The 26,937-nt window shown below is 41.2% G+C and overlaps 2 protein-coding genes across 3 annotated transcripts; both read left to right on the top strand.

The window, feature by feature from the left end:
* Positions 1 to 520: 520 nt before the first annotated feature.
* Positions 521 to 10,388, top strand: kif3b (kinesin family member 3B). Of its 2 annotated transcripts, none has more exons than XM_055159823.1 (11): positions 521 to 658; positions 2,477 to 3,445; positions 3,619 to 3,872; positions 4,814 to 5,048; positions 5,394 to 5,495; positions 6,358 to 6,480; positions 7,279 to 7,397; positions 8,345 to 8,458; positions 8,553 to 8,658; positions 9,014 to 9,255; positions 9,987 to 10,388. In XM_055159823.1, the coding sequence occupies exons 2-11, from the start codon at positions 2,537 to 2,539 to the stop codon at positions 10,087 to 10,089; spliced, it is 2,307 nt and encodes a 768-aa protein (XP_055015798.1). In that variant the 5' UTR covers positions 521 to 658; positions 2,477 to 2,536; the 3' UTR covers positions 10,090 to 10,388. The 2 variants fall into 2 exon arrangements, with proteins under 2 accessions (XP_055015798.1, XP_020785387.1); XM_020929728.2 differs by having other exon boundaries at positions 4,811 to 5,048.
* Positions 10,389 to 13,642: 3,254 nt separating this feature from the next.
* On the top strand, positions 13,643 to 21,336 carry LOC129410869 (kinesin-like protein KIF3B). The gene is made up of 7 exons (XM_055159825.1): positions 13,643 to 13,741; positions 14,601 to 14,723; positions 15,515 to 15,633; positions 16,600 to 16,713; positions 16,808 to 16,913; positions 17,267 to 17,508; positions 18,238 to 21,336. The coding sequence occupies exons 1-7, from the start codon at positions 13,643 to 13,645 to the stop codon at positions 18,338 to 18,340; spliced, it is 906 nt and encodes a 301-aa protein (XP_055015800.1). The 3' UTR covers positions 18,341 to 21,336.
* The last annotated feature ends 5,601 nt before the right edge of the window (positions 21,337 to 26,937 follow it).

The following is a 26,937-nucleotide window of genomic DNA, read 5'->3' as shown; positions in this document are numbered from 1 at the left end:
GGACTGTCCCAGGTAAATAGGGATGTCTGCTAACCCTATTCCTTACATAAAACATAAGAAAATGCATTACTGTAGCAAAGTAAGTAGCAGCAACTTTACCACTGATTCCACCACTTAAAACTGTATTTGAAATGTCTAAAATATATCACAATCACAGTTTACTGGTATGTTAGATATATGAAAAGGATGAATAATTTTTTTTAAATAATTTTAACTCCTGATCTGAGCACAGACAATAAAGAAGTTTCCAAATGCCTACTGCAGGATCAGCTGATCAGTAATATGCGTTGTCGGTGGGTTGCCAGATTTTCACTCCACATTTTAATCCTTAAACTATTTACCATCAAATATATGCGCAAAACACATTGAGATGGAAGTAAATCTAGCTTCCACGTATTTTTTTCTAAACAGACTGTTAATGTAAAATATCTTAATAGCCCAACACGTATCAGTTATTTTAGCTTTTATCCTTTTCCATGTGAGGGATTTGTTTTGAGTATCTGGCATCCGCCGTGTTACCGTTGTGGATGATCGGCCAACGGCGGACCCGACTTTTGGATTAGCCTCACATTTTTTCACTTTTTAACAACTGAACGATGTAATTCACAATAAAAACCACGTTAACCATGTCTCTGCGGTGTTGAGTCATTCATGGCGCGTAAGTACCTTTTAACAAACCGTCAATTTCTTGTAAAAATGTGTAAAGTGTCCCTCCCGATCTGCTCCGTTAGCTGAAATGCTATCAGACTTGTAGCTAAGGTAACCGGTGTGTTTGCTGTTGCTAGGCCGATTTCGAGCTCTCTTCTCGAGCTGGAATTCGCAGTTGTAGCCGCTCTTTTATTGGAAGGAGGCAATGCTTATAGTTGATGTGAATATAGGGTAGTTAATAGTAGTTATACAGAATAGGTAAGGCTGTTGTCTTTGTGGTTGTCATGGTACAAACCAGCTGAGAGCTAAAAATAGTGTTACTAAGAAATGTTAAGCTGCTAACACAAGTTGTCAGTGCCTAATTAAACTGCAGGGGACATTACAGGCTTGTTTTTCCTTTGGCAGTGTGATAGTAAAATGTATCAAATTATTTTTCAATGAACTAACATGCCTACTTCTGTGTTTCTATCTCAGTGGGCTGGGGTCTTGTTTTCATTCATCTGTTGGGTGGTCTGAGTTTGCTTGTTCTGCCTGTGTCAGGGTGGCAGAGCTGAGAATAAAATGTTGAAGGTGACGCCGACTGACTGATGGCAGTAAAAAGACCAGGAATTAATACAATGAGAAATAGAAGCTTATGCCTTATGCTTATGAGAACATTCAAGGCAAAGCAAAAACATTTTCTTGAGACAGGTTCAGTCAAAGTCTGTTTTTTTATTGTTGCCTTATTTTTAATTCATGCCTTGTTCAAATGTATCGTAGCTTAATATCATTATTCTGTGTTTAATGTTGCACCATAACGCTGACGTATGGTCGTAGTTTGAGAATATTGTTCTCTGACAATGGAAGTAGAACAGATGGATTAAACACTGTCATGGTCTTAAGTGTTGATGAGTGTATTAAGCCAGCGTGAAGCAGAACAGAAGAACAGGAAAAGTAACATTTGTGCAGTGAAGGAGCAGCCCTCTCCAGGTTCTCAGGCGTCTTATATCATCCTTACAAAAGGGCTGTTGGCTGTTGTTGACAATAAACACTCTGTGCAGCAGTGAATCGACTAAAAAAGAGATAGAACTCATTTGTAGCTCTCAGAGCCTTTGGCACCTTTGTGGTCTGGGTGGACTGAGCCAGTCAGACTATCCCAATGAGTCATATAGTGACTCACATGGCTCTTTCTTACAAGTTTGCAATATATAGAGTTTGATTAAAATGACATTTTGAATTTTTGCCACAGAGTTCACCTTTACCATTTGCTTTCTGAAAAAACAGAATTTCCTAATATGAAATCATTTATTTTTACAAATCATTAATGAATGACGCTGCATTATTCATCTTCAAACAGCATCTCTGGCACAGTGGCTGAATGGCTAGCACTTTTGTCTCACAGAAAGATGGTCTGGGGTTCAATCTTTGGTTTGCCCAGGCCTTTCTGTAGAGTTTGCATGTTCTTCCTGTGTCTGCATGGGTTTCCTTTGTGCACTCCGGTTACCCCCATCAATCCAAAACATGCTCTACAGCTCAAATCCTTCAGCTAAGGTAGTCCTGACCAGCTCAAGCTCAAGCTCTGCCATGGGTGCCATTGAAAATGCAGAGGCCTGGGGGGTACAGTGAAGGCAAACCTTAATCTTAACTGAAAGTAAGCTGTGCATTGACTCAAAAAACTGCAGTTAACTCACTCCATATGTGCTCTTTTTGCTGTCTTTATAGACCTTAGAATTCTTACAATTAATCAAATTTAGTTGGCTGAATCGACTACAAGACTTAAGGCCTGTTGCGGGATAAAGCAGTGGATCTTTATCATATTCTATCAGTTCTAACTATTCTCTTCTTTCAGGTCTGATGTGGCCGTGTGTCTGCTGATTTGCTCGTTTGGAGACTTTGGATCTCGTCCAAAATGTCCAAAGCTCGGAGCGCGGAGACGGTGAAGGTTGTGGTGCGATGTCGACCAATGAACGAGAAGGAACGCGCCGCCAAATATGAGCGAGTCGTTTCTGTCGATGTCAAGTTAGGTCAAATCATCGTCAGAAACCCCCGGGATGTATCCAACAGCGACGTGCCCAAAGTATTCACCTTTGACTCTGTTTACGACTGGAACTCAAAGCAAATTGATCTATATGATGAGACGTTTAGACCATTAGTGGACTCTGTGCTGCTTGGTTTTAATGGGACTATTTTTGCATATGGGCAAACAGGGACTGGGAAAACGTACACTATGGAAGGAGTTAGAAATGACCCGGAGAGGAGGGGTGTCATCCCGAATTCATTTGAACACATTTTTACGCAAATTTCACGCACACAAAATCAACAATATCTAGTCCGAGCTTCATATCTGGAGATTTATCAGGAGGAAATCCGAGACCTGCTTTCGAAGGACCAATCGCGGCGTTTGGAGCTGAGGGAGAGGACGGACATTGGTGTTTACGTGAAAGATTTGTTGTCTTTCGTGACCAAAAGTGTCAAAGAGCTCGAGCGCGTCATGATTGTCGGAAACCAAAACCGATCGGTGGGAGCGACCAACATGAATGAACACAGCTCGAGGTCACACGCCATCTTCGTCATCACCGTGGAGTGCAGCGAGCTGGGCTTAGACGGGGAGAGCCACATCCGGATGGGGAAGCTTAACTTGGTGGATTTGGCGGGAAGTGAGAGGCAGACGAAGACGGGAGCACAGGGAGAGAGGCTAAAGGAGGCGACGAAGATCAACCTGTCACTGTCAGCTCTGGGGAACGTCATCTCTGCTCTGGTGGACGGACGCAGCAGCCACATCCCATACAGAGACTCCAAACTCACACGCCTGCTGCAGGTATCAACAAAGCACAACACACATTTCTTTAACTTCTTATACCATGTCAGCTTTTTGTTTCATAATGTAACAATGTACTGTGATAGACATTGCTGCTTCTAAAGTTCTGGAAGTCATCCTACTGCACATTTATAATGTACAATGACTGTAAAGTGAATTCTTGTTGTTTTCAGGACTCTTTGGGGGGAAACGCTCGCACTGTGATGGTGGCAAACATTGGCCCCGCCTCTTATAACGTGGAGGAGACACTAACAACGCTGCGCTATGCTAACCGAGCTAAAAACATCAAGAACAAACCACGCATCAACGAGGATCCTAAAGACGCTCGGCTGCGAGAGTTTCAGGAAGAGATCGCCCGACTCAAAGCCCAACTGCAGAGACGCTCAGGGAGGAAGAAGAAGAGGAGGGCCCAGCGGCGCGACCAGGGGTGGGTACAGAAATATACCATATATATTGGATGACACAAAACAATGCATCTAGAATCTTTTAGTTCAGTTCAAATTGGTAAAAAAAAAATCTGAATATTCAAAACGGTAATCTTATTGAAAAGTCAACATTCAGATTTACACTGTATTCTTTTGCCTCTTGAAAGTGTAAAGTCTAAAAAAAAAAAAAATCTCTGCCCTTATACTATTTGATTTGTTTTGACGATAGCCTATATATTTTAAAGTGCAAGCATATGGTAAATTCTCAACTGATTATAAATCTTCGACTTTGGCTCTATTAGGTGTTATTAAAGTAGATTTAAGTTGAGTTTATTTAGGCTACATTTACTGTCATTTTGCCTATTCACAGTCAATCTTAAAGACAGTAGGTAGGCTTAAGGCTTAATAATATTTTTGAATACTCAAGTAAGTAAGTGGGTGGTTTATTCCAATTTTAAATAAAATGTATTCCTCGATGATGTAAACGTTTATTCTTCTTAAAAATAATTCTGGTCATTCAGCACATGCTCATTGGGTTGCCCTTTTGACGCGATCTCAACTTAATTATCATCGAAACAACTGAGAAAAAGTTTGGATCATGTTTGTTTCCGTGGTGTAATGACAAACTGAGATGACAGAAAAGCCTTTAGCAGCTGAAGTGTGTGTTTTCTTCCGGTCGACGTAAATATGCTGGGGTCTCTGTCCAATCAGAACCCTTCCCCACCTCCAGACGCTGAGCGGAATTAAATAAAAACGATTTAACGAGTTTTCCATGTAAACTTCAATTCAGAATTATTATTTCCACGTAAACTCGAAGGAGAATATTTTAATTCCAAACGATTTAATTCAGACCAATTAATTGAGAATCAGAAAACATCATTTAAACATGGCCATTATTTCATAATTTACTGAAATGTAACTAATGTCTCCCCTTTTACAGCAGCGATGATGTGGACGGAGAGGAGGGTGAGACAGAGGAAGACGATGAAGAGGGAGACGAGAGGGGAGACTACTGGAGAGACCAGCAGGATAAACTGGAGAGAGAGAGGAGCGCCATCATGGAAGACCACAGCCTCGTGGCCGAAGAGAAGCAACGACTCCTGCAAGAGAAAGAACGCAAGATGGAGGATCTGAGAAGGGAGAGGGAGGCTGGAGAGATGCTCGCTGCTAAAGTGAAGGTGAGAGAGGGAGGAAGGAGGAAGGGGGAAAAGAGAGAAAAGTGAGAGGAAGGTCTGAGAGATGCTCACTGCTAAAGGGAAGGTGAGAGGGGGGAGGAGAGGCAGAGAGGGCCGGGGAGGCTAGGCTTAGGTTTTATTCAGCCTTTAACTAACCACTTTTTAGTGATAGTTTGTAATGTGTGAGCTATTGTGTCAAAGTCATTTCACATGTGGGTCAATAAAAGTTGTATAAATAATTTAATTAGCAACTTGTATGACTAGCTTTAACTCATCTCACATCTTGCTGATATCATTCTAACCTATGCGACTGCTATAATGTTTTGTGTTGTTCTTTTTGTATTTTAGGAGATGGAGAGCAAACTTCTGGTCGGCGGGAAGAACATTGTGGACCACACGAATGAACAACAGAAGATGCTTGAGCTGAAGAGGCAGGAGATCGCTGAGCAGGTAAAATATGTGGAGTTACCATATTTTCCACTATAGGGCACTCTGGATTATAAAGCACACTGTCATTAAATGGTCTATTTTCAAACTTTTTTCACATATAAACCTCACCGGCCTATAAGGCACTTTAAATGAAACCCAACAGTGTGATGGGTGAGTGGTTTTGTTTGTTTGTGGCGTTCACGGTGACTCTGGGCTTTGTTCAGCTGTGGCGTGTAGGGAGGGTGCTGTCTGGGACCAACGGATTATCGGCGTGTTCGCAGTGACTCAGTTGTTCAGTTGTGTCTAAAAGTGCACTCGCTTTTTTCGGTTCATTCATCCGTTCTGTTCCTCGTCCGTGTTGAGTGATGAGTGTGTCTGTGGGTGTTTTTCGCTGCACGTTCGCTGTCTGCTCTGTGTGTGTTTGCGTGTGCTGCGGGTGGTGTGGGTTTGTAGGTTACTGAAGTCGTGCAGGGACACCTGAGTGGATTCATGTATGGGGCGCTCTGGATTGTGGGGTGCGCAGTCATTTTTTGATGGGGTTGGAGGCTTTTAAGTGCGCCCTATAGTGCGGAAAATACGGTATATATAGAGTGTAGGGGTGGCCCATTTGTCAAACTAAACACTATTTGATTTAGTCATGATTCAGTTTATATATTTGAATCTGCCATTAGAATCGTGGAAAACAACAGCCTGATAAATGGCAGCAGAGATTGGAGACGCTATCCCAGACACGTGTACCTGGGTCATGGTGCAACATCACAGCAGCAGAAAGATCTAAGTGGGTTGCAGCTTTGAAATGAGATAAAACATAAACGCTGGTCTGAACATTGGCTGTCAGCTTATCCCTCGCCTCCTGCTCATGTTTGTGCGTTTGTGTTTTTAGAAACGTCGAGAGCGAGAGATTCAGCAGCAGATGGAGAGCAGAGACGAGGAGACGCTGGAGCTAAAGGAGACCTACAGCTCTCTACAACAGGAGGTGGACATCAAAACCAAGAAGCTCAAAAAGGTACCACTCTAAAACATGTGACTTTTTGCGGTGACATCACTCTGGGGCTGTTCTGCCAGTATCTCTATCTCTATGGTGGAATGTACAGCAATTGCCATGGTGACATAATTCACACATAAAATGGACTTAAACAGCACAACAAAGAGAGCGACAAAACGGATTTGTTTCATAGCACAGATTCCGACAAAGTCAGTTCTTTATGGTCCAATTGAGGTAAAACAAAACTCAGATTAAAGTCTAAATTGAATAACAGAGCTTCAGACAGAGCGGTGTCTATAGTTAACATCACACGCCCAGGAACTATTGACTTCAGCTGCAAATATAGACCAAGGAACTAAATAAGGTAACACTGTAAAAAAAAAAACAAGACCAACTCATGAGGGTAACACGGTAAAAACATGAATAAACAAACAGGTAACACTGGAAAACTATAAATTACCACAAAATAAAAATAGTTACAAAGTTAAAAGAATTAAATTTATGAGAAACCAAGAAACTCTAGAAAGTAACACCATGCATGAAACTGTAATGACCACAAAACTCAAATCTTTGTCAGTTGTCTGGAAAACACTAAAAAAAACAACAACCTCTAAATCCCAAGAAACAGCTTTGACCGTGGCACAGTTATCCATCTTTTCACTTCAGAAACTCTCCTGAGGTAGTGCTGCTAGAATTCCTTGGTCTATGTTCTATTTCTACACAGTTCCTCTCTTATGCCAGTCAGTCGTTCCCCTTGCTCCTCTCTCAGGTTTTCTCAGCTCATTTTCACTGTGTCCCTCCTTCCTTTCTGCCATGTAGCTGTTTGCAAAGCTTCAGGCAGTGAAGGAGGAGATCCATGACATCCACGAGCTCCACATCAGTGAGAGACAAGAACTGGAACAGACCCAGAACGAACTGACCCGAGACCTCAAGCTCAAGTAAGTCTGACTCACTCACAGCAGACTATTATCACTGTAACACCAGGGACCTTGATTTTTGTACATTATTCACTCTACCTGGGTGTTTATCTGTGCTGTCGGCCCCTACGACCACCAACATACATGCCACATTCATCTCTGGCAGGGTGGGGGAAGTGTCTTGCCTAAGGACAAAACAACTGTATGCACTGGTCTCAGCGGGAATTGAACCCAACACTTCAGTTTGTGGGTAGTTTGTTGCTGTCCTCATTGTTCCACCCTATTGATTCAGAAATATTTTGTGTTTTATATGGAGTTTTTATATGGAGTAAGAAAACGTCCAGAAATATTTGTGTGCATAGAATAGAAATCCTTGCATATTTGGGAAATCGGTGCATTTTTGTCTGTAGTTGAGCGTAAAATATTCGTAAACTTAAATAAGGCCAGTCATACATAAAATGTATTGTGTGTATTTTATCCTTTAGTCCTGGTTTAGTCCTGGTTTAGTCCTGGTTTAGTCCTGGTTTAGTCCTGGTTTAGTCCTCCCTGTTCAGTCCTCGTCTATTCCTCCCTGTTCAGTCCTGGTCTCAGTCCTGGTCTCAGTCTTGGTCTCAGTCTTGTATTTTTGATTGTGAAGTTGTATTTGTATTGAAGAAACCATAATCGTAAATTTTCATTTCATGATTGTAATTCTTGATGTCGTAACTTTTCAATTCCTATTCTGATGGATTAAATACACACAATGCATTTTATGTACGACTGGACTCATTCAAGAGTTTACAAATATTTATTTTATGCTCAACTACAGACAAAAATGCTCTGATTTTCCAAACATGCACGGATTTCTATCCTATGCCATAGTTTTGCATTTGGTTGGTTGCATGTTCTTGTTGTAGTGAACACCAGAAGTGTACAGATTAAGTGTATCTCTCATATTAAGCCACTTCTTGTGGGTTCTGTGTTTTTAGGCAGCTAATCATCGAGAACTTTATTCCTCTGGAGGAAAAGAACAAAATCGAGAATCGAGCATACTGCGACGAAGACGAGTACTGGAAGCTCCGCCCCATCACCCGCCTCGAAGAGTAAGTCCCAAACTCAAGCGCAGCAGACATTTAATGTTAATGACAAATGTTTTGGATTAACCCTGTGATTAACCCTGTGTGGTGCTGTGTGCAGTGACCAGCTCATGATGTCCCGCCCCCTCTCTGCCGTGGGCTACAAACGACCTCTGACCCGAAACTCGCGCATGGCCATGATGATGAAGCCCGACTTCAGATACAAAGTGAGTTCTGTTTTATGTGTTTATGTGTGCTCTGGAATAAGACATTTCGGTTCACAAATTTGGCCTCACATTCAGTATGCATTTCATATTCTTCTAACTGTGGCTCACTCATTAGCACCACATATGTGAATAATCAAACCAAACCAACAGAATAAGAATGTTAAATTATCGTTTTGGCTCAGGCTGATAACCTGCTGATCACCCAGAGAGTACCAGGAGCCTGTGTTTTTACTGTGTGTGTGTCTTTAGGCTAGTACCCTGCTCTTGAAGTCGGACCTGCCCTCTCGTAGCACCAGAGAGTACCATGTTTTTACTGTGTTTTTACTGTGTTTTTACTGTGTGTGTGTGTGTTTAGGCTGATAACCTGGTCATGTTGGAGTTGGACCTGCCCTCTCGGAGCACCAGAGAGTACCAGGAGCCTGTGATTGCTCCTAAAGTGGCGGCGGCTCTGGAGGACGCGCTGAAGGACGAGGAGGAGATCCAGGTGGATGCGTCTCACATCAGCAGCTTCAGCCCAGGACTGAGTCCGAGTCTGGGGCAGGAGAGGAGCAGCAGAGTTGGCAGTGCCAACAGCCTCAAGAAGAACAAGAACCCAGGGTATGTTTTTTACTGTCTTTAAATTTGAAAGGGTTTGCAGTGGTTCCTCCTCATTTACTTTATGCATTTTCAGAATCCTTATTAGTCTCCATAATGAGTTTATAAGCACACAATGACTTTTTGGATTTAAGAGGCCATTGTCGATGAACAAAAATTTACAAACTATTAAAGTGCTTAAGGTGTGACATAAAACAATGAATGGTAATACTAGTTTGTAGTAGTACAGTGCAAGAGTGGCGACTCCTGGGCCTTTCTCTGTGTGGAGTTTGCATGTTCTCCCTGTGTCTGGTGGGTTTCCTCTGGGCACTCTGTTTTCCCCCATTAACCTAAAAAGTGCACAACAGGTCAAATCCTCCAGCTAAGATAGTTCTGAGCAAGACTAGCTCAAAATCTGGAGATGGATCCCACTGCTCCTGACAGGTTTAACCCAGAGACACTGAAGGATGGATCAAATACACGTTTACTTAAGTAAAAATAGTCAAAAACCTTTGTTCAAATAAAATATAATATAAAAAACGTTTTAAGAATAAAAGACACTTTGACTAAATGTACTACAAATGTACAGTCTGAACAGAACAGTTTGACTCTAGAGCTTGTGATCAACAGTCTTCCATTATTATGCATGAATATTTGTAATTTCACACTTGTTGCTCTATCTCCAGAGCTGTCTCTGCTCCTGTGTCACATTGCCACTTCCTTTTCACTAAGTCGTTTTATATTTTCTGTCCCAGGCGTCCGAAAACTGGCAAGAAGTCGACCACTCCCACCTCTCCATACGGCCCCAGCCCAGGACCCCCGATTTACCCACAGTCCCGCGGGCTGGTGCCCAAATGACCCATGTCCTGTGACACTGCACTTTAACACTGAGCCACGCTGCTGTAAAAACCACTCCCACAAACACACGTGTCACATCACACAGAGACACCACTGCATGAAACACCATCAGTGTCATGTGTCGTCACTGCACAGAGGAGACTTCACATGAACCAGGACAGTGTACCTACTCTTCAAACATCACAAACACATGCAGTGACTTGAGAATGCACGGTCATTCACTAATTAATTACATTCACTAATTAATGCTTTGTTAAATCATCAATTAGTGAATGTTAGAAAGTAGTCTGAAAAGTCAAGAAGAAATACAAAAATGGATTTAAACATTTTGAGTAATGTTACTTGAGAGGGAATTGTCTAACTTGAGTAACAGAGCTTCAGACAGAGCAGTGCCTCTAGTTAGCATCACACCCCCAGAGAATGTTGATGATCAGTTGCAAAGTACAGTGGCTCTTTCAGACTCCTGGGAGATCTCTTCTTACATTATACACTGAAGTGTCCACAGTGAACTGTTGCACCAATCCAGCAACAATGACCATTAGTTTGGACTCCTGAAATTCAAAATCAAATCATTTGATTTTATCAGCAGAACTGATGAATATCTGTCAGTGTGAGCCCTCTTGATTAAATGATATTCACATTTAGAAAGGGTAGTATTCATAAGGCCATGAAACTGCCTCTCTACTCCATCTCTGTTGATCTGGGCTTTGTTGAGCTGGGGTTTTTTAAGATAAACTTGGAGCTTCTCTTGTGAATGTTTCATCAGATGCCTTAATCTGTCTGCTCCATCAGTGTAGCATGGCTTCCTTTGCAAAACCTGGTAACATGACCCTGCTGTAAGAAAAGCATTTGATCATAATGGACTAGAATAGGTTGTGTTCATGTGACGTCACACTTTTTTTTACACTGTCTGGAGTTGAACTGGAGCTGAGACAGGTCACAGTCTCAGGTGCAGAGTTGTTGACCTGGTTTATGGTTCACATCTCTGTAATCCCTGGTCTTATCCTCATTCAAGTGGTTTTTTGTTGTTGTTTTTTTTCACATTCTCCTCAGAAAGTGGTGCCATCGTTCAACCCCAAACACATGATAGTCTTTGGGGTTGAACTCCATCTGAAACTACGACATCATCAGATTGTAGACCATGAACTCAGCCTATTCGATAACCCGTGGTCGTTACTGAGAGAAGCTTTACCAAAACAAACCCCCAAAATACACGAAATCAACCATTCCACGTGAATCTAATGCAGTTTTAACTCCCTCTGTATCACTGCCTCCCCCTGCTGCTCTGATTCAGTACTGACTCAGAAAGAAAGTATACCCTCCTCCTTTCCTCTTCCTCTTCCTCCTCACGGGAAAACTGTGACATGTTTAGTCAATGTATAAAGTGTAAATGACCTAAATGCACACTGTAAAACTGAAAATCTGCAGGAGTTAAAATGACTAGTACTTGTATATTTGCGTATATTTTACAACGTTAAGGTCAGTTGCTTCTAGAACCGATGTACAGATATATATATATTTTACTTATACTATTTATCAGACATTTATTTGAAGCAAGTTTAATAGAGCTCCACGTAGGTTCCCAAAAGTGCATTTCTCATTCATTTTTCTCTCAGACATTCTGGAAAAAAAAAAAATACAATAAATACAAGTTTGAAAGCTCAGGGCCTAATCAGCTCTGTGGTATTTCAGATCTTATTTCAAAATCTCTTTCTTTAACTTTATAAATCTGTATTTTATTAAAGCACTTTGCAGAATCCGGCGTTTTAAATGTGATTTTTGGACTCGCACGTAGCTCCACAATACCTTTACATTAGAATTTTGTGAAAAATGAATGGAAAATTAACTTGTGGAACCAAAGTGGACCTTGAACTACTTTTTACTATTACATACTTTACTTTTTAGTTGTTTTATTGGTTGTTAGTTGTTATTGAAACTATTGAGAAATTAAAAGAATCAAATTTTGTACATTCATAGTTTTGTAATAACTTGATTTTTTTTTAAAGATTGTTTTTATTTTATCTCCTGTAGAGCTTATTTTTGCAGTGTTCTCGGCGGTGCCTTCACAAACTTAATGTTGAAATGTCCATAGCAGCACCGTCACTTTGACACGTGTAAGAAAATACGGTCAGGTTCTGTATCGGATCTAACTTATATCCACACATTTTATATACAAATGTAGTTATATCATTTTCTATTCGTCTTGTGTTATATTTTGAGATTTGTAATTTAAGGTGTACATTTGAGTTTCGGCATTTTGACTGAAAGTTGCCGGTTTATTTTAGGTGAAAATATTTCGCATGAGCGTTTGTCATGTAAAAGACGACTGCTGCCGGTTCGTCACGCGCCCACTGTAAAATCTGAAGCTGTATTCACGTCGCTAATGCTGATCACTGCGCCACACTAAAGAGCACGGAGAAAATGTCTGCACCGCTCACGGTCCAATGTTCACTTTGTGTTGCGCGTTACTCGTTTGGACTGGTTTTCATTGAGTCGTGTAACTTTTCTGGTGGCAGGTCCGTCAAATGTTTTTCTTGACAGAGATGATGTGACTTTTTCTGCAGTGTGGCATTGAATCTTTCTTTTTTTTTCTTCATGGGGACCAAACCAGACAGAGTTACAGGTCAGATCCTTGGAGAGGCGATCCCGCTCAAAGTTAAAATACCTGTTTTTCTAAGTATTTTTGAGCTATAAAACCACCTGTAATTGAATACCGTATTTTCCGGGCTAGTAGGCACGCTCATAAGTATGGAAGCCAAGGGGGGTCACAACAAACGCAAACGCCGCAACAAATACAAATACAAATGCGACAACATGACAAAAAACCACAACGGAAGTGACCGCGGGACTCTATTTTAATGCAAATGCCGCAACACATTAAAAAGCCACAACACATCACAAAGCCACAACGGAAGCGACCGCGGGAATCTATTTTAATGCAAACGCCACAACAAATACAAATGCCAAAACACAAACGCAAAAGCCGCAACACATTAAAAAGCCACAACAGAAGTGACCACGGCACTCTATTTTCCGATAGACCGATCAAGCGGCAAGTTCCTTTAACTTTTCACATTGTAGTTCTTCTTCACTTGCTGCTTGATCGGTCTATCAGAAAAATAGAGTCCCGTGGTCACTTCCGTTGTGGCTTTGTTGATGTGTTCTGGCTTTTTAATGTGTTGCGGCATTTGCATTTGTGTTGTGGTGTTTGTATTTGTTGCAGCGTTTGCATTAAAATAGAGTCCCGTTCATTTCCATTGTGGCTTTTTTTTGTTTTTTTTGTTTGTTGTTTTCGTTGTGTTGTCATGTTGTCACATTTGTATTTGTTGCGGCGTTTGCNATTCAGCCTTTAACTAACCACTTTTTAGTGATAGTTTGTAATGTGTGAGCTATTGTGTCAAAGTCATTTCACATGTGGGTCAATAAAAGTTGTATAAATAATTTAATTAGCAACTTGTATGACTAGCTTTAACTCATCTCACATCTTGCTGATATCATTCTAACCTATGCGACTGCTATAATGTTTTGTGTTGTTCTTTTTGTATTTTAGGAGATGGAGAGCAAACTTCTGGTCGGCGGGAAGAACATTGTGGACCACACGAATGAACAACAGAAGATGCTTGAGCTGAAGAGGCAGGAGATCGCTGAGCAGGTAAAATATGTGGAGTTACCATATTTTCCACTATAGGGCACTCTGGATTATAAAGCACACTGTCATTAAATGGTCTATTTTCAAACTTTTTTCACATATAAACCTCACCGGCCTATAAGGCACTTTAAATGAAACCCAACAGTGTGATGGGTGAGTGGTTTTGTTTGTTTGTGGCGTTCACGGTGACTCTGGGCTTTGTTCAGCTGTGGCGTGTAGGGAGGGTGCTGTCTGGGACCAACGGATTATCGGCGTGTTCGCAGTGACTCAGTTGTTCAGTTGTGTCTAAAAGTGCACTCGCTTTTTCGGTTCATTCATCCGTTCTGTTCCTCGTCCGTGTTGAGTGATGAGTGTGTCTGTGGGTGTTTTTCGCTGCACGTTCGCTGTCTGCTCTGTGTGTGTTTGCGTGTGCTGCGGGTGGTGTGGGTTTGTAGGTTACTGAAGTCGTGCAGGGACACCTGAGTGGATTCATGTATGGGGCGCTCTGGATTGTGGGGTGCGCAGTCATTTTTTGATGGGGTTGGAGGCTTTTAAGTGCGCCCTATAGTGCGGAAAATACGGTATATAGAGTGTAGGGGTGGCCCATTTGTCAAACTAAACACTATTTGATTTAGTCATGATTCAGTTTATATATTTGAATCTGCCATTAGAATCGTGGAAAACAACAGCCTGATAAATGGCAGCAGAGATTGGAGACGCTATCCCAGACACGTGTACCTGGGTCATGGTGCAACATCACAGCAGCAGAAAGATCTAAGTGGGTTGCAGCTTTGAAATGAGATAAAACATAAACGCTGGTCTGAACATTGGCTGTCAGCTTATCCCTCGCCTCCTGCTCATGTTTGTGCGTTTGTGTTTTTAGAAACGTCGAGAGCGAGAGATTCAGCAGCAGATGGAGAGCAGAGACGAGGAGACGCTGGAGCTAAAGGAGACCTACAGCTCTCTACAACAGGAGGTGGACATCAAAACCAAGAAGCTCAAAAAGGTACCACTCTAAAACATGTGACTTTTTGCGGTGACATCACTCTGGGGCTGTTCTGCCAGTATCTCTATGGTGGAATGTACAGCAATTGCCATGGTGACATAATTCACACATAAAATGGACTTAAACAGCACAACAAAGAGAGCGACAAAACGGATTTGTTTCATAGCACAGATTCCGACAAAGTCAGTTCTTTATGGTCCAATTGAGGTAAAACAAAACTCAGATTAAAGTCTAAATTGAATAACAGAGCTTCAGACAGAGCGGTGTCTATAGTTAACATCACACGCCCAGGAACTATTGACTTCAGCTGCAAATATAGACCAAGGAACTAAATAAGGTAACACTGTAAAAAAAAAACAAGACCAACTCATGAGGGTAACACGGTAAAAACATGAATAAACAAACAGGTAACACTGGAAAACTATAAATTACCACAAAATAAAAATAGTTACAAAGTTAAAAGAATTAAATTTATGAGAAACCAAGAAACTCTAGAAAGTAACACCATGCATGAAACTGTAATGACCACAAAACTCAAATCTTTGTCAGTTGTCTGGAAAACACTAAAAAAAACAACAACCTCTAAATCCCAAGAAACAGCTTTGACCGTGGCACAGTTATCCATCTTTTCACTTCAGAAACTCTCCTGAGGTAGTGCTGCTAGAATTCCTTGGTCTATGTTCTATTTCTACACAGTTCCTCTCTTATGCCAGTCAGTCGTTCCCCTTGCTCCTCTCTCAGGTTTTCTCAGCTCATTTTCACTGTGTCCCTCCTTCCTTTCTGCCATGTAGCTGTTTGCAAAGCTTCAGGCAGTGAAGGAGGAGATCCATGACATCCACGAGCTCCACATCAGTGAGAGACAAGAACTGGAACAGACCCAGAACGAACTGACCCGAGACCTCAAGCTCAAGTAAGTCTGACTCACTCACAGCAGACTATTATCACTGTAACACCAGGGACCTTGATTTTGTACATTATTCACTCTACCTGGGTGTTTATCTGTGCTGTCGGCCCCTACGACCACCAACATACATGCCACATTCATCTGGCAGGGTGGGGGAAGTGTCTTGCCTAAGGACAAAACAACTGTATGCACTGGTCTCAGCGGGAATTGAACCCAACACTTCAGTTTGTGGGTAGTTTGTTGCTGTCCTCATTGTTCCACCCTATTGATTCAGAAATATTTTGTGTTTTATATGGAGTTTTTATATGGAGTAAGAAAACGTCCAGAAATATTTGTGTGCATAGAATAGAAATCCTTGCATATTTGGGAAATCGGTGCATTTTTGTCTGTAGTTGAGCGTAAAATATTCGTAAACTTAAATAAGGCCAGTCATACATAAAATGTATTGTGTGTATTTTATCCTTTAGTCCTGGTTTAGTCCTGGTTTAGTCCTGGTTTAGTCCTGGTTTAGTCCTGGTTTAGTCCTGGTTTAGTCTTGGTTTAGTCCTCCCTGTTCAGTCCTCGTCTATTCCTCCCTGTTCAGTCCTGGTCTCAGTCCTGGTCTCAGTCTTGGTCTCAGTCTTGTATTTTTGATTGTGAAGTTGTATTTGTATTGAAGAAACCATAATCGTAAATTTTCATTTCATGATTGTAATTCTTGATGTCGTAACTTTTCAATTCCTATTCTGATGGATTAAATACACACAATGCATTTTATGTACGACTGGACTCATTCAAGAGTTTACAAATATTTATTTTATGCTCAACTACAGACAAAAATGCTCTGATTTTCCAAACATGCACGGATTTCTATCCTATGCCATAGTTTTGCATTTGGTTGGTTGCATGTTCTTGTTGTAGTGAACACCAGAAGTGTACAGATTAAGTGTATCTCTCATATTAAGCCACTTCTTGTGGGTTCTGTGTTTTTAGGCAGCTAATCATCGAGAACTTTATTCCTCTGGAGGAAAAGAACAAAATCGAGAATCGAGCATACTGCGACGAAGACGAGTACTGGAAGCTCCGCCCCATCACCCGCCTCGAAGAGTAAGTCCCAAACTCAAGCGCAGCAGACATTTAATGTTAATGACAAATGTTTTGGATTAACCCTGTGATTAACCCTGTGTGGTGCTGTGTGCAGTGACCAGCTCATGATGTCCCGCCCCCTCTCTGCCGTGGGCTACAAACGACCTCTGACCCGAAACTCGCGCATGGCCATGATGATGAAGCCCGACTTCAGATACAAAGTGAGTTCTGTTTTATGTGTTTATGTGTGCTCTGGAATAAGACATTTCGGTTCACAAATTTGGCCTCACATTCAGTATGCATTTCATATTCTTCTAACTGTGGCTCACTCATTAGCACCACATATGTGAATAATCAAACCAAACCAACAGAATAAGAATGTTAAATTATCGTTTTGGCTCAGGCTGATAACCTGCTGATCACCCAGAGAGTACCAGGAGCCTGTGTTTTTACTGTGTGTGTCTTTAGGCTAGTACCCTGCTCTTGAAGTCGGACCTGCCCTCTCGTAGCACCAGAGAGTACCATGTTTTTACTGTGTTTTTACTGTGTTTTTACTGTGTGTGTGTGTGTTTAGGCTGATAACCTGGTCATGTTGGAGTTGGACCTGCCCTCTCGGAGCACCAGAGAGTACCAGGAGCCTGTGATTGCTCCTAAAGTGGCGGCGGCTCTGGAGGACGCGCTGAAGGACGAGGAGGAGATCCAGGTGGATGCGTCTCACATCAGCAGCTTCAGCCCAGGACTGAGTCCGAGTCTGGGGCAGGAGAGGAGCAGCAGAGTTGGCAGTGCCAACAGCCTCAAGAAGAACAAGAACCCAGGGTATGTTTTTTACTGTCTTTAAATTTGAAAGGGTTTGCAGTGGTTCCTCCTCATTTACTTTATGCATTTTCAGAATCCTTATTAGTCTCCATAATGAGTTTATAAGCACACAATGACTTTTTGGATTTAAGAGGCCATTGTCGATGAACAAAAATTTACAAACTATTAAAGTGCTTAAGGTGTGACATAAAACAATGAATGGTAATACTAGTTTGTAGTAGTACAGTGCAAGAGTGGCGACTCCTGGGCCTTTCTGTGTGGAGTTTGCATGTTCTCCCTGTGTCTGGTGGGTTTCCTCTGGGCACTCTGTTTTCCCCCATTAACCTAAAAAGTGCACAACAGGTCAAATCCTCCAGCTAAGATAGTTCTGAGCAAGACTAGCTCAAAATCTGGAGATGGATCCCACTGCTCCTGACAGGTTTAACCCAGAGACACTGAAGGATGGATCAAATACACGTTTACTTAAGTAAAAATAGTCAAAAACCTTTGTTCAAATAAAATATAATATAAAAAACGTTTTAAGAATAAAAGACACTTTGACTAAATGTACTACAAATGTACAGTCTGAACAGAACAGTTTGACTCTAGAGCTTGTGATCAACAGTCTTCCATTATTATGCATGAATATTTGTAATTTCACACTTGTTGCTCTATCTCCAGAGCTGTCTCTGCTCCTGTGTCACATTGCCACTTCCTTTTCACTAAGTCGTTTTATATTTTCTGTCCCAGGCGTCCGAAAACTGGCAAGAAGTCGACCACTCCCACCTCTCCATACGGCCCCAGCCCAGGACCCCCGATTTACCCACAGTCCCGCGGGCTGGTGCCCAAATGACCCATGTCCTGTGACACTGCACTTTAACACTGAGCCACGCTGCTGTAAAAACCACTCCCACAAACACACGTGTCACATCACACAGAGACACCACTGCATGAAACACCATCAGTGTCATGTGTCGTCACTGCACAGAGGAGACTTCACATGAACCAGGACAGTGTACCTACTCTTCAAACATCACAAACACATGCAGTGACTTGAGAATGCACGGTCATTCACTAATTAATTACATTCACTAATTAATGCTTTGTTAAATCATCAATTAGTGAATGTTAGAAAGTAGTCTGAAAAGTCAAGAAGAAATACAAAAATGGATTTAAACATTTTGAGTAATGTTACTTGAGAGGGAATTGTCTAACTTGAGTAACAGAGCTTCAGACAGAGCAGTGCCTCTAGTTAGCATCACACCCCCAGAGAATGTTGATGATCAGTTGCAAAGTACAGTGGCTCTTTCAGACTCCTGGGAGATCTCTTCTTACATTATACACTGAAGTGTCCACAGTGAACTGTTGCACCAATCCAGCAACAATGACCATTAGTTTGGACTCCTGAAATTCAAAATCAAATCATTTGATTTTATCAGCAGAACTGATGAATATCTGTCAGTGTGAGCCCTCTTGATTAAATGATATTCACATTTAGAAAGGGTAGTATTCATAAGGCCATGAAACTGCCTCTCTACTCCATCTCTGTTGATCTGGGCTTTGTTGAGCTGGGGTTTTTTAAGATAAACTTGGAGCTTCTCTTGTGAATGTTTCATCAGATGCCTTAATCTGTCTGCTCCATCAGTGTAGCATGGCTTCCTTTGCAAAACCTGGTAACATGACCCTGCTGTAAGAAAAGCATTTGATCATAATGGACTAGAATAGGTTGTGTTCATGTGACGTCACACTTTTTTTTACACTGTCTGGAGTTGAACTGGAGCTGAGACAGGTCACAGTCTCAGGTGCAGAGTTGTTGACCTGGTTTATGGTTCACATCTCTGTAATCCCTGGTCTTATCCTCATTCAAGTGGTTTTTTGTTGTTGTTTTTTTTCACATTCTCCTCAGAAAGTGGTGCCATCGTTCAACCCCAAACACATGATAGTCTTTGGGGTTGAACTCCATCTGAAACTACGACATCATCAGATTGTAGACCATGAACTCAGCCTATTCGATAACCCGTGGTCGTTACTGAGAGAAGCTTTACCAAAACAAACCCCCAAAATACACGAAATCAACCATTCCACGTGAATCTAATGCAGTTTTAACTCCCTCTGTATCACTGCCTCCCCCTGCTGCTCTGATTCAGTACTGACTCAGAAAGAAAGTATACCCTCCTCCTTTCCTCTTCCTCTTCCTCCTCACGGGAAAACTGTGACATGTTTAGTCAATGTATAAAGTGTAAATGACCTAAATGCACACTGTAAAACTGAAAATCTGCAGGAGTTAAAATGACTAGTACTTGTATATTTGCGTATATTTTACAACGTTAAGGTCAGTTGCTTCTAGAACCGATGTACAGATATATATATATTTACTTATACTATTTATCAGACATTTATTTGAAGCAAGTTTAATAGAGCTCCACGTAGGTTCCCAAAAGTGCATTTCTCATTCATTTTTCTCTCAGACATTCTGGAAAAAAAAAATACAATAAATACAAGTTTGAAAGCTCAGGGCCTAATCAGCTCTGTGGTATTTCAGATCTTATTTCAAATCTCTTTCTTTAACTTTATAAATCTGTATTTTATTAAAGCACTTTGCAGAATCCGGCGTTTTAAATGTGATTTTTGGACTCGCACGTAGCTCCACAATACCTTTACATTAGAATTTTGTGAAAAATGAATGGAAAATTAACTTGTGGAACCAAAGTGGACCTTGAACTACTTTTTACTATTACATACTTTACTTTTTAGTTGTTTTATTGGTTGTTAGTTGTTATTGAAACTATTGAGAAAATTAAAAGAATCAAATTTTGTACATTCATAGTTTTGTAATAACTTGATTTTTTTTTAAAGATTGTTTTTATTTTATCTCCTGTAGAGCTTATTTTTGCAGTGTTCTCGGCGGTGCCTTCACAAACTTAATGTTGAAATGTCCATAGCAGCACCGTCACTTTGACACGTGTAAGAAAATACGGTCAGGTTCTGTATCGGATCTAACTTATATCCACACATTTTATATACAAATGTAGTTATATCATTTTCTATTCGTCTTGTGTTATATTTTGAGATTTGTAATTTAAGGTGTACATTTGAGTTTCGGCATTTTGACTGAAAGTTGCCGGTTTATTTTAGGTGAAAATATTTCGCATGAGCGTTTGTCATGTAAAAGACGACTGCTGCCGGTTCGTCACGCGCCCACTGTAAAATCTGAAGCTGTATTCACGTCGCTAATGCTGATCACTGCGCCACACTAAAGAGCACGGAGAAAATGTCTGCACCGCTCACGGTCCAATGTTCACTTTGTGTTGCGCGTTACTCGTTTGGACTGGTTTTCATTGAGTCGTGTAACTTTTCTGGTGGCAGGTCCGTCAAATGTTTTTCTTGACAGAGATGATGTGACTTTTTCTGCAGTGTGGCATTGAATCTTTCTTTTTTTTTCTTCATGGGGACCAAACCAGACAGAGTTACAGGTCAGATCCTTGGAGAGGCGATCCCGCTCAAAGTTAAAATACCTGTTTTTCTAAGTATTTTTGAGCTATAAAACCACCTGTAATTGAATACCGTATTTTCCGGGCTAGTAGGCACGCTCATAAGTATGGAAGCCAAGGGGGGTCACAACAAACGCAAACGCCGCAACAAATACAAATACAAATGCGACAACATGACAAAAAACCACAACGGAAGTGACCGCGGGACTCTATTTTAATGCAAATGCCGCAACACATTAAAAAGCCACAACACATCACAAAGCCACAACGGAAGCGACCGCGGGAATCTATTTTAATGCAAACGCCACAACAAATACAAATGCCAAAACACAAACGCAAAAGCCGCAACACATTAAAAAGCCACAACAGAAGTGACCACGGCACTCTATTTTCCGATAGACCGATCAAGCGGCAAGTTCCTTTACTTTTCACATTGTAGTTCTTCTTCACTTGCTGCTTGATCGGTCTATCAGAAAATAGAGTCCCGTGGTCACTTCCGTTGTGGCTTTGTGATGTGTTCTGGCTTTTTAATGTGTTGCGGCATTTGCATTTGTGTTGTGGTGTTTGTATTTGTTGCAGCGTTTGCATTAAAATAGAGTCCCACGTTCATTTCCATTGTGGCTTTTTTTGTTTGTTGTGGCTTTTCGTTGTGTTGTCACATTTGTATTTGTTGCGGCGTTTGCATTTGTTGTGACCCCTCTCGGCTTCTGTACAAAAGCCTCCAACCCCATCAAAAAACAACTGCGCGCCCCACAGTCCAGAGCGCCCTATACACGAATCCACTCGGGTGTCCCAGCATGACTTCAGTAAACTACAAAGCCGCAGCACCCGCAGAACATGCAAACACACACAGACAGTGACCGCACAGCGAAACACACCCACACGCACATCACTCCACGCTGATGAGGAACTGAACGGAGGAACGAAACGAAAAAGCGAGTGCAATGTGCCACTTCTAGACACGACTGAACAACTGGTTCACTGCGAACATGCCGACAATCCAGCAGCCTCAGACAGCACCCTCCCTACACGAAAGTTTTAAAATGTAAAAAATGACCGATAACGATGGACAAAACTGAAATGCCGTTTACCGAGATTAGAATTTCTGTCGAGATGAATGGAGAACTGTGCTTAAAGAGGGGGGATTTTTGAGCTTTCTCTCATGTTTTAACGTTCCATCGTCTAAAAAAACTGTCTGAAGGGATTTTAGAGACATCCACGCGTGTCTGAGTAATCTAGCGATCTCTCTGTACGAAATGTCTCTATATATACGACAGTAAACACGAAAACTCTCCATGAATAATACAAAAACGTGACAGAAAACCACAGTAGTTTCGTTAGAGGGACGCACGGTGATTGCGTTGTGATCGCGCTCTGAAGGGGGAGCGACTTAGCAGCAAAACCGAAACTTATAAAACATGTTAATCTGTTGTTGCGGGTGATTACAGCATTTACAAAACAATAAAAAGAGCTAAAAATGTGAGGAACGGAACGGAGGAACGAACCAAAAAAGCCACAAGTGCGACGTGCCACTTCTAGACACAACTGAACAACTGAGTCACTGCGAACACGCCAACAATCCAGTGATCCCAGACAGCACCCTCCCTACACGCCACAACTGAACAAAGCCCAGAGTCACTGTTCATTTAAAACACTCGTTTCGTTTGCGGTTTATTTGTGAAAAAAGTTCGAAAATAGACCATTTAATGACAGTGCGTTTTATAATCCAGAGCGCCCTATAGTGTGGAAAATACGGTAAATGTAAAGTAGAGCTGTTTAATGTCACACTGTGGAACATTCCAGGCAATTCCAGAGCAATCACATCTCCACAAAAACAAGCAGGTGACGGACCCTCCACCAGAAAAGTTACACAATGCATATTTAACATAGATAATCAAATATTTTTTCTATTCATTGTGGCCATTTTTCCATCTTCAGTCGCATTATTTTGCGAATGAAAATGGGGAAAAAAATACATTAATAGACCAAAAAAAGAAAATGGCAAGCAAATTAAGAAAACAATTATTAGAAATTATTTATAATATTTGCCAAATTAACAAATAAATCAAATTATAATTGAAACATGTATTGAAAATATTTTAGAATTAGGGCAAATACATTTAAACCAAACTTCCATTTTTATTTCACGTGCCATTTTAAGTTGTTGGAACATAACATCTTGATGATAATAATAATCATAATATTGCCTAATTCACAAATAAATACAGTTACTGGAAAATGTAAAATATCTTGGAACTAGTCAAGTAATGCAGGGCAAACAATGAATAGAAAACTGCAGAAGTAAAAGAAAATACTGGACATTTTCAAGCTGTTGAAACTAAAATCTTGAGATAAGTGAACTCAAATCATTTCATTCAACACATGAAATATGTTTAGGGTGTGAGAACTCCTTGCTGCGAGTCGAGCATAAATCACTCACCCCATGTAGATGTTTTTGCAGTGTACCTGATGTGCTTTGGATGGAAATGTAAAAGTTTTAATTCAATCTGATGTTCAAATGTGCATTTCTGGGACACGACTCCAACATGAAACACCCTGTGACCAACTTCAACATGTACTTAACGCTGCGCACATGTTTAGTTTCTTTATAATTATTAAAGACAATTCTATGAAGACTAAAATGTGTCTGTGCTTCATTTTAATAATAAGAGCTTTGCAGTCTACACCTGGTTTTAGAGGCATATCACAGCCTTTAAGAGATTTGCTGTATTTAATATCCCTGTTTGTTACTATTTACAGGGTTCCAGAGAAAAGTCATAGAATTTTAGTATCTCTTTCACACAACTCCAGCGTTCTGTTAATTTCTCATGAGGCTATAATGGTTATTTCAGAACGTCTGCACCTTTTGTTTAAAAGAGATGACAATAAATGCACCAACAGTATTCTGAATGTTCAAAACTATAAACTCAAACCATAAGATGAGTGAAAAGGGTTAACATTTCATATTTAGTCCTAAAACTACGATCACTTCTACACATGTAGGTGTTGTAAAGTCATGGAAAAGTTGAAATTTTGTCAGGAAAGGTGGGACCAAGTCTTTGACCTCAAGTCCGAGTCAAGTCCCAAGTCAAAGACAGGAAAGTCCAAGTCACATCTGGAGTCACTGGTCCATAAGTCCAAGTCAAGTCCAAGTCGTCTGCTTTCAGCTTCAAGTCATTTCAAGTCTTTAAAGTATCAACTATAGCTTAGATTTTTGCAATTTATATGAATTTTAAACTAAACTGTACTTAAAAAAGTCATGGTATATGTATATATGAGTTATAGAAATGCAATTTGTTTTCTTATTAAATGTCTTGACAAAATCTAAGTGTGAATCATTACGGTCAAAACAGAAAGAATTCAGATTTAAAAGTGCATAACAGTTATTTTGTCATGTAGTTTGCACTGAAATGGAATGTAGTTCTCTCTATTTTACTGTGTAGTACTGTATGTAATATACAGTATATGTAGTAATGTAGTACATTTGAGGATACATATCACAGTACTTCAGTTCCATCCAAAGTACCAAACAGAAGTGGGAGGGACATGTTCCATATATATTTTTAAGAGAAGAATCAAGTCTTCTCAAGTCCAAGTCAAGTCCCAAGTCTTTCTTTGTCCATTTTCTCAAGTCAAGTCCCAAGTCGTGACTTGAGTTCAAGTCAGGACTTGAGACTTGCAAGTCCTCTGTGAAAGTAGGAACCCTGTATTTATTTATTTTTTCTTATTTATGTTTCTATTTTAATGCAAACTAGATGAATGTGCAGCTTTCTAGTCCAAAACAGTGAGTGAAACAGAATGAGAGTGTGTTGACTCTGACGGCCGCTGCAATTTACCTCAACAGGAGAGAAGTTTGTACATCAGGTTGTAGCACCAGTGCACATTTCCACCTCTCGTCCCTGGACAGGTTCATTGATTGATTCTATTTAACTGACCTTGTCTATCAACTGTTCTGGACCTGGAGCATGTATTGGGTTGATGGGGGAAACCGGAGCACCCAGACGAAACCCATCCAGACATGGGGAGAAACATGCAAACTCCACACAGAAAGGCCCGGGCAACCCGGGGATTGAACCTGGAACCTTTTTGCTGTGAGGCATGAGTGAGAGCCACTCAGCCACTGTGTCATCACCCAGGACTGCCCTGATCACAAACACACTTTGAGCTCTGTTGGTGATAGTAACTAACAAAATCTGGGAAAACTGAGAAAATGGCCTGGTTTTCTTCATGTAGATGTCACTGTGTACTTTCTTTTTCTTTTTATAAATTGGCTATTAATTTGTGTATTTTAATTTGTCAAAAAAGAAAAGAAAAAAAGATGTGATTATAGAGTTCTATTATGTTCAGCAGATCAGCAGTTTGAACCAGCTGCCTGTGAGTGACACTGATGTAATGACAGTAGAGTCCCGTCCCTCATGGAAAGCTCTGTCAGGTTGTGAAGACGCTGCTGCTGCTGCTGAATCCGTGTTTTTTATCACACGTCCAGTGTCGGGAACCACACCAAAAGTCGTCACCCACGTGTTTCCAAACGTCTTCCTGTAAACGTGAATAGAGCCAATTACACTGTTCTTATTGGTATTTGCGATGACCTCACACTGTGGATATCTCTATGTGTGTCTAGGATCCAAAGTTCAGCAGTTACCATGGTGACAGAATACACACATTAGCAAACACTGTCAAAAAGTTTTATTTGAAAACCAGGAGAAAGGTCTCGTCCGGGCTCTAAATCAGTGGAGGATCGCCGCCAGTTCCAGCCAAGTCATTTCTTTGTGGTCAGATTGTGTTGAACTAAAGATCAGATGAACAGATCAAGCAGTGCCTCCAGTTAGCATCACACTCCACGGGCATGTTGACGTCAGCTAGGGTGACCATATTTCCGTTTGTCAAAACCCGGACACCTTGGGGGGTGAGTTAGGACTAAACCAGGTCTAAACCAGGACTAATCTTGGATTTAAGAGAGAAAACGCCGAGCAGTTTGTCCGCAAAGCTCGATCGGGCAACTGCTGCGTTTACCTCTGTGAGGTGCGGAGCTGAGCTGAGCTTTCTCCTGTGGTCACCTCCAAGCCCGTCCTGACAGTGAGTCCTGTTTCAGTTCTGGTTTAGTCCTGGATTAGTCCTGTTTTAGTCCTAGTTCAGTCCTGGATTAGTCCTCCGCTTCAGTCCTGGAATCAGTCCTGGGTTAGTCCTGGTTTAGTCTTGGTTCAGTTCGAGATGTAGGCAGCGCAAAAGTTTGATATAATCTCGGGTTAACGGGCGGGTGTGGTCCTGTACTGGCAGGTGCGGTGTTGTACTGGGGGTCTCCAAAAATGGAGCAGTGCAGGACTCTGCGCTGTAGGCTCCATTATGGAATAAATGAATCTTGGGTTTGTTACATAAAGAAGGAGGAAAATAACAAAAGGACGACAACAGCAGTGATAAGTTTTAAGAAGGATGTAAAAAGTGTTGCACCTGTCCTATCTGAGAAAAGTGTATAAAGTGTGTGTTGAGGGGTTTTACAAACTTAAAACAGATAGAATAAGTGTAAAATATAAAGTTGATACTTCGTGGATTTCACCTATCACAGGTTATTTTTAGAACATAACCCCCGCGATAAACGAGGGACACTGTACTCTCACCTCACAACCTGTGCACATGACCTCACACTTGTCCTGACCGGGATGGAAAACGGAGAATTTCTTGTTCAAGTCATTGTTAAATGTGCATTTACGCTTCGGCGTGTTGCAGACTGACTGACTGTTTGTGTCTCGTTCCTTCTGAGTCACAGACGCTACAAGAGACGCTCAGCTTAATGCCCCCAATGAAAGATAATGAAAACCTGGACATTTGCATCACTTTATAAAAAAAAAAACCCGGACGCCCCGGACAGGACGCAAAATACGGACATGTCCGGGGAAAAATGGACGTTTGGTCACCCTACGTCAGCTGCTTCTGTCCTCCGGCGGCTCGGCGTTTTCTAGAA

Source organism: Boleophthalmus pectinirostris, unplaced genomic scaffold (assembly GCF_026225935.1).
Source record: "Boleophthalmus pectinirostris isolate CB_2022bp ecotype Guang Dong unplaced genomic scaffold, ASM2622593v1 HiC_scaffold_2823, whole genome shotgun sequence".
Classification (NCBI taxonomy): Eukaryota; Metazoa; Chordata; class Actinopteri; order Gobiiformes; family Gobiidae; genus Boleophthalmus; species Boleophthalmus pectinirostris.
Note: the sequence above shows the minus strand (reverse complement) of the source record. Positions and strands in the feature narration are given on the sequence as shown.

Coding starts and splice junctions, on each gene's coding strand:
- kif3b (XM_020929728.2), top strand. CDS start 2,537: ATGTCCAAAGCTCGGAGCGCGGAGACGGTGAAGGTTGTGGTGCGATGT. Junction 3,873..4,810: donor GCCCAGCGGCGCGACCAGGG/GTGGGTACAGAA, acceptor CCCCTTTTACAG/CAGCGATGATGTGGACGGAG. Junction 5,049..5,393: donor TGCTCGCTGCTAAAGTGAAG/GTGAGAGAGGGA, acceptor TTTGTATTTTAG/GAGATGGAGAGCAAACTTCT.
- LOC129410869 (XM_055159825.1), top strand. CDS start 13,643: ATGGAGAGCAAACTTCTGGTCGGCGGGAAGAACATTGTGGACCACACG. Junction 14,724..15,514: donor AAACCAAGAAGCTCAAAAAG/GTACCACTCTAA, acceptor TCTGCCATGTAG/CTGTTTGCAAAGCTTCAGGC. Junction 16,914..17,266: donor AGCCCGACTTCAGATACAAA/GTGAGTTCTGTT, acceptor GTGTGTGTTTAG/GCTGATAACCTGGTCATGTT.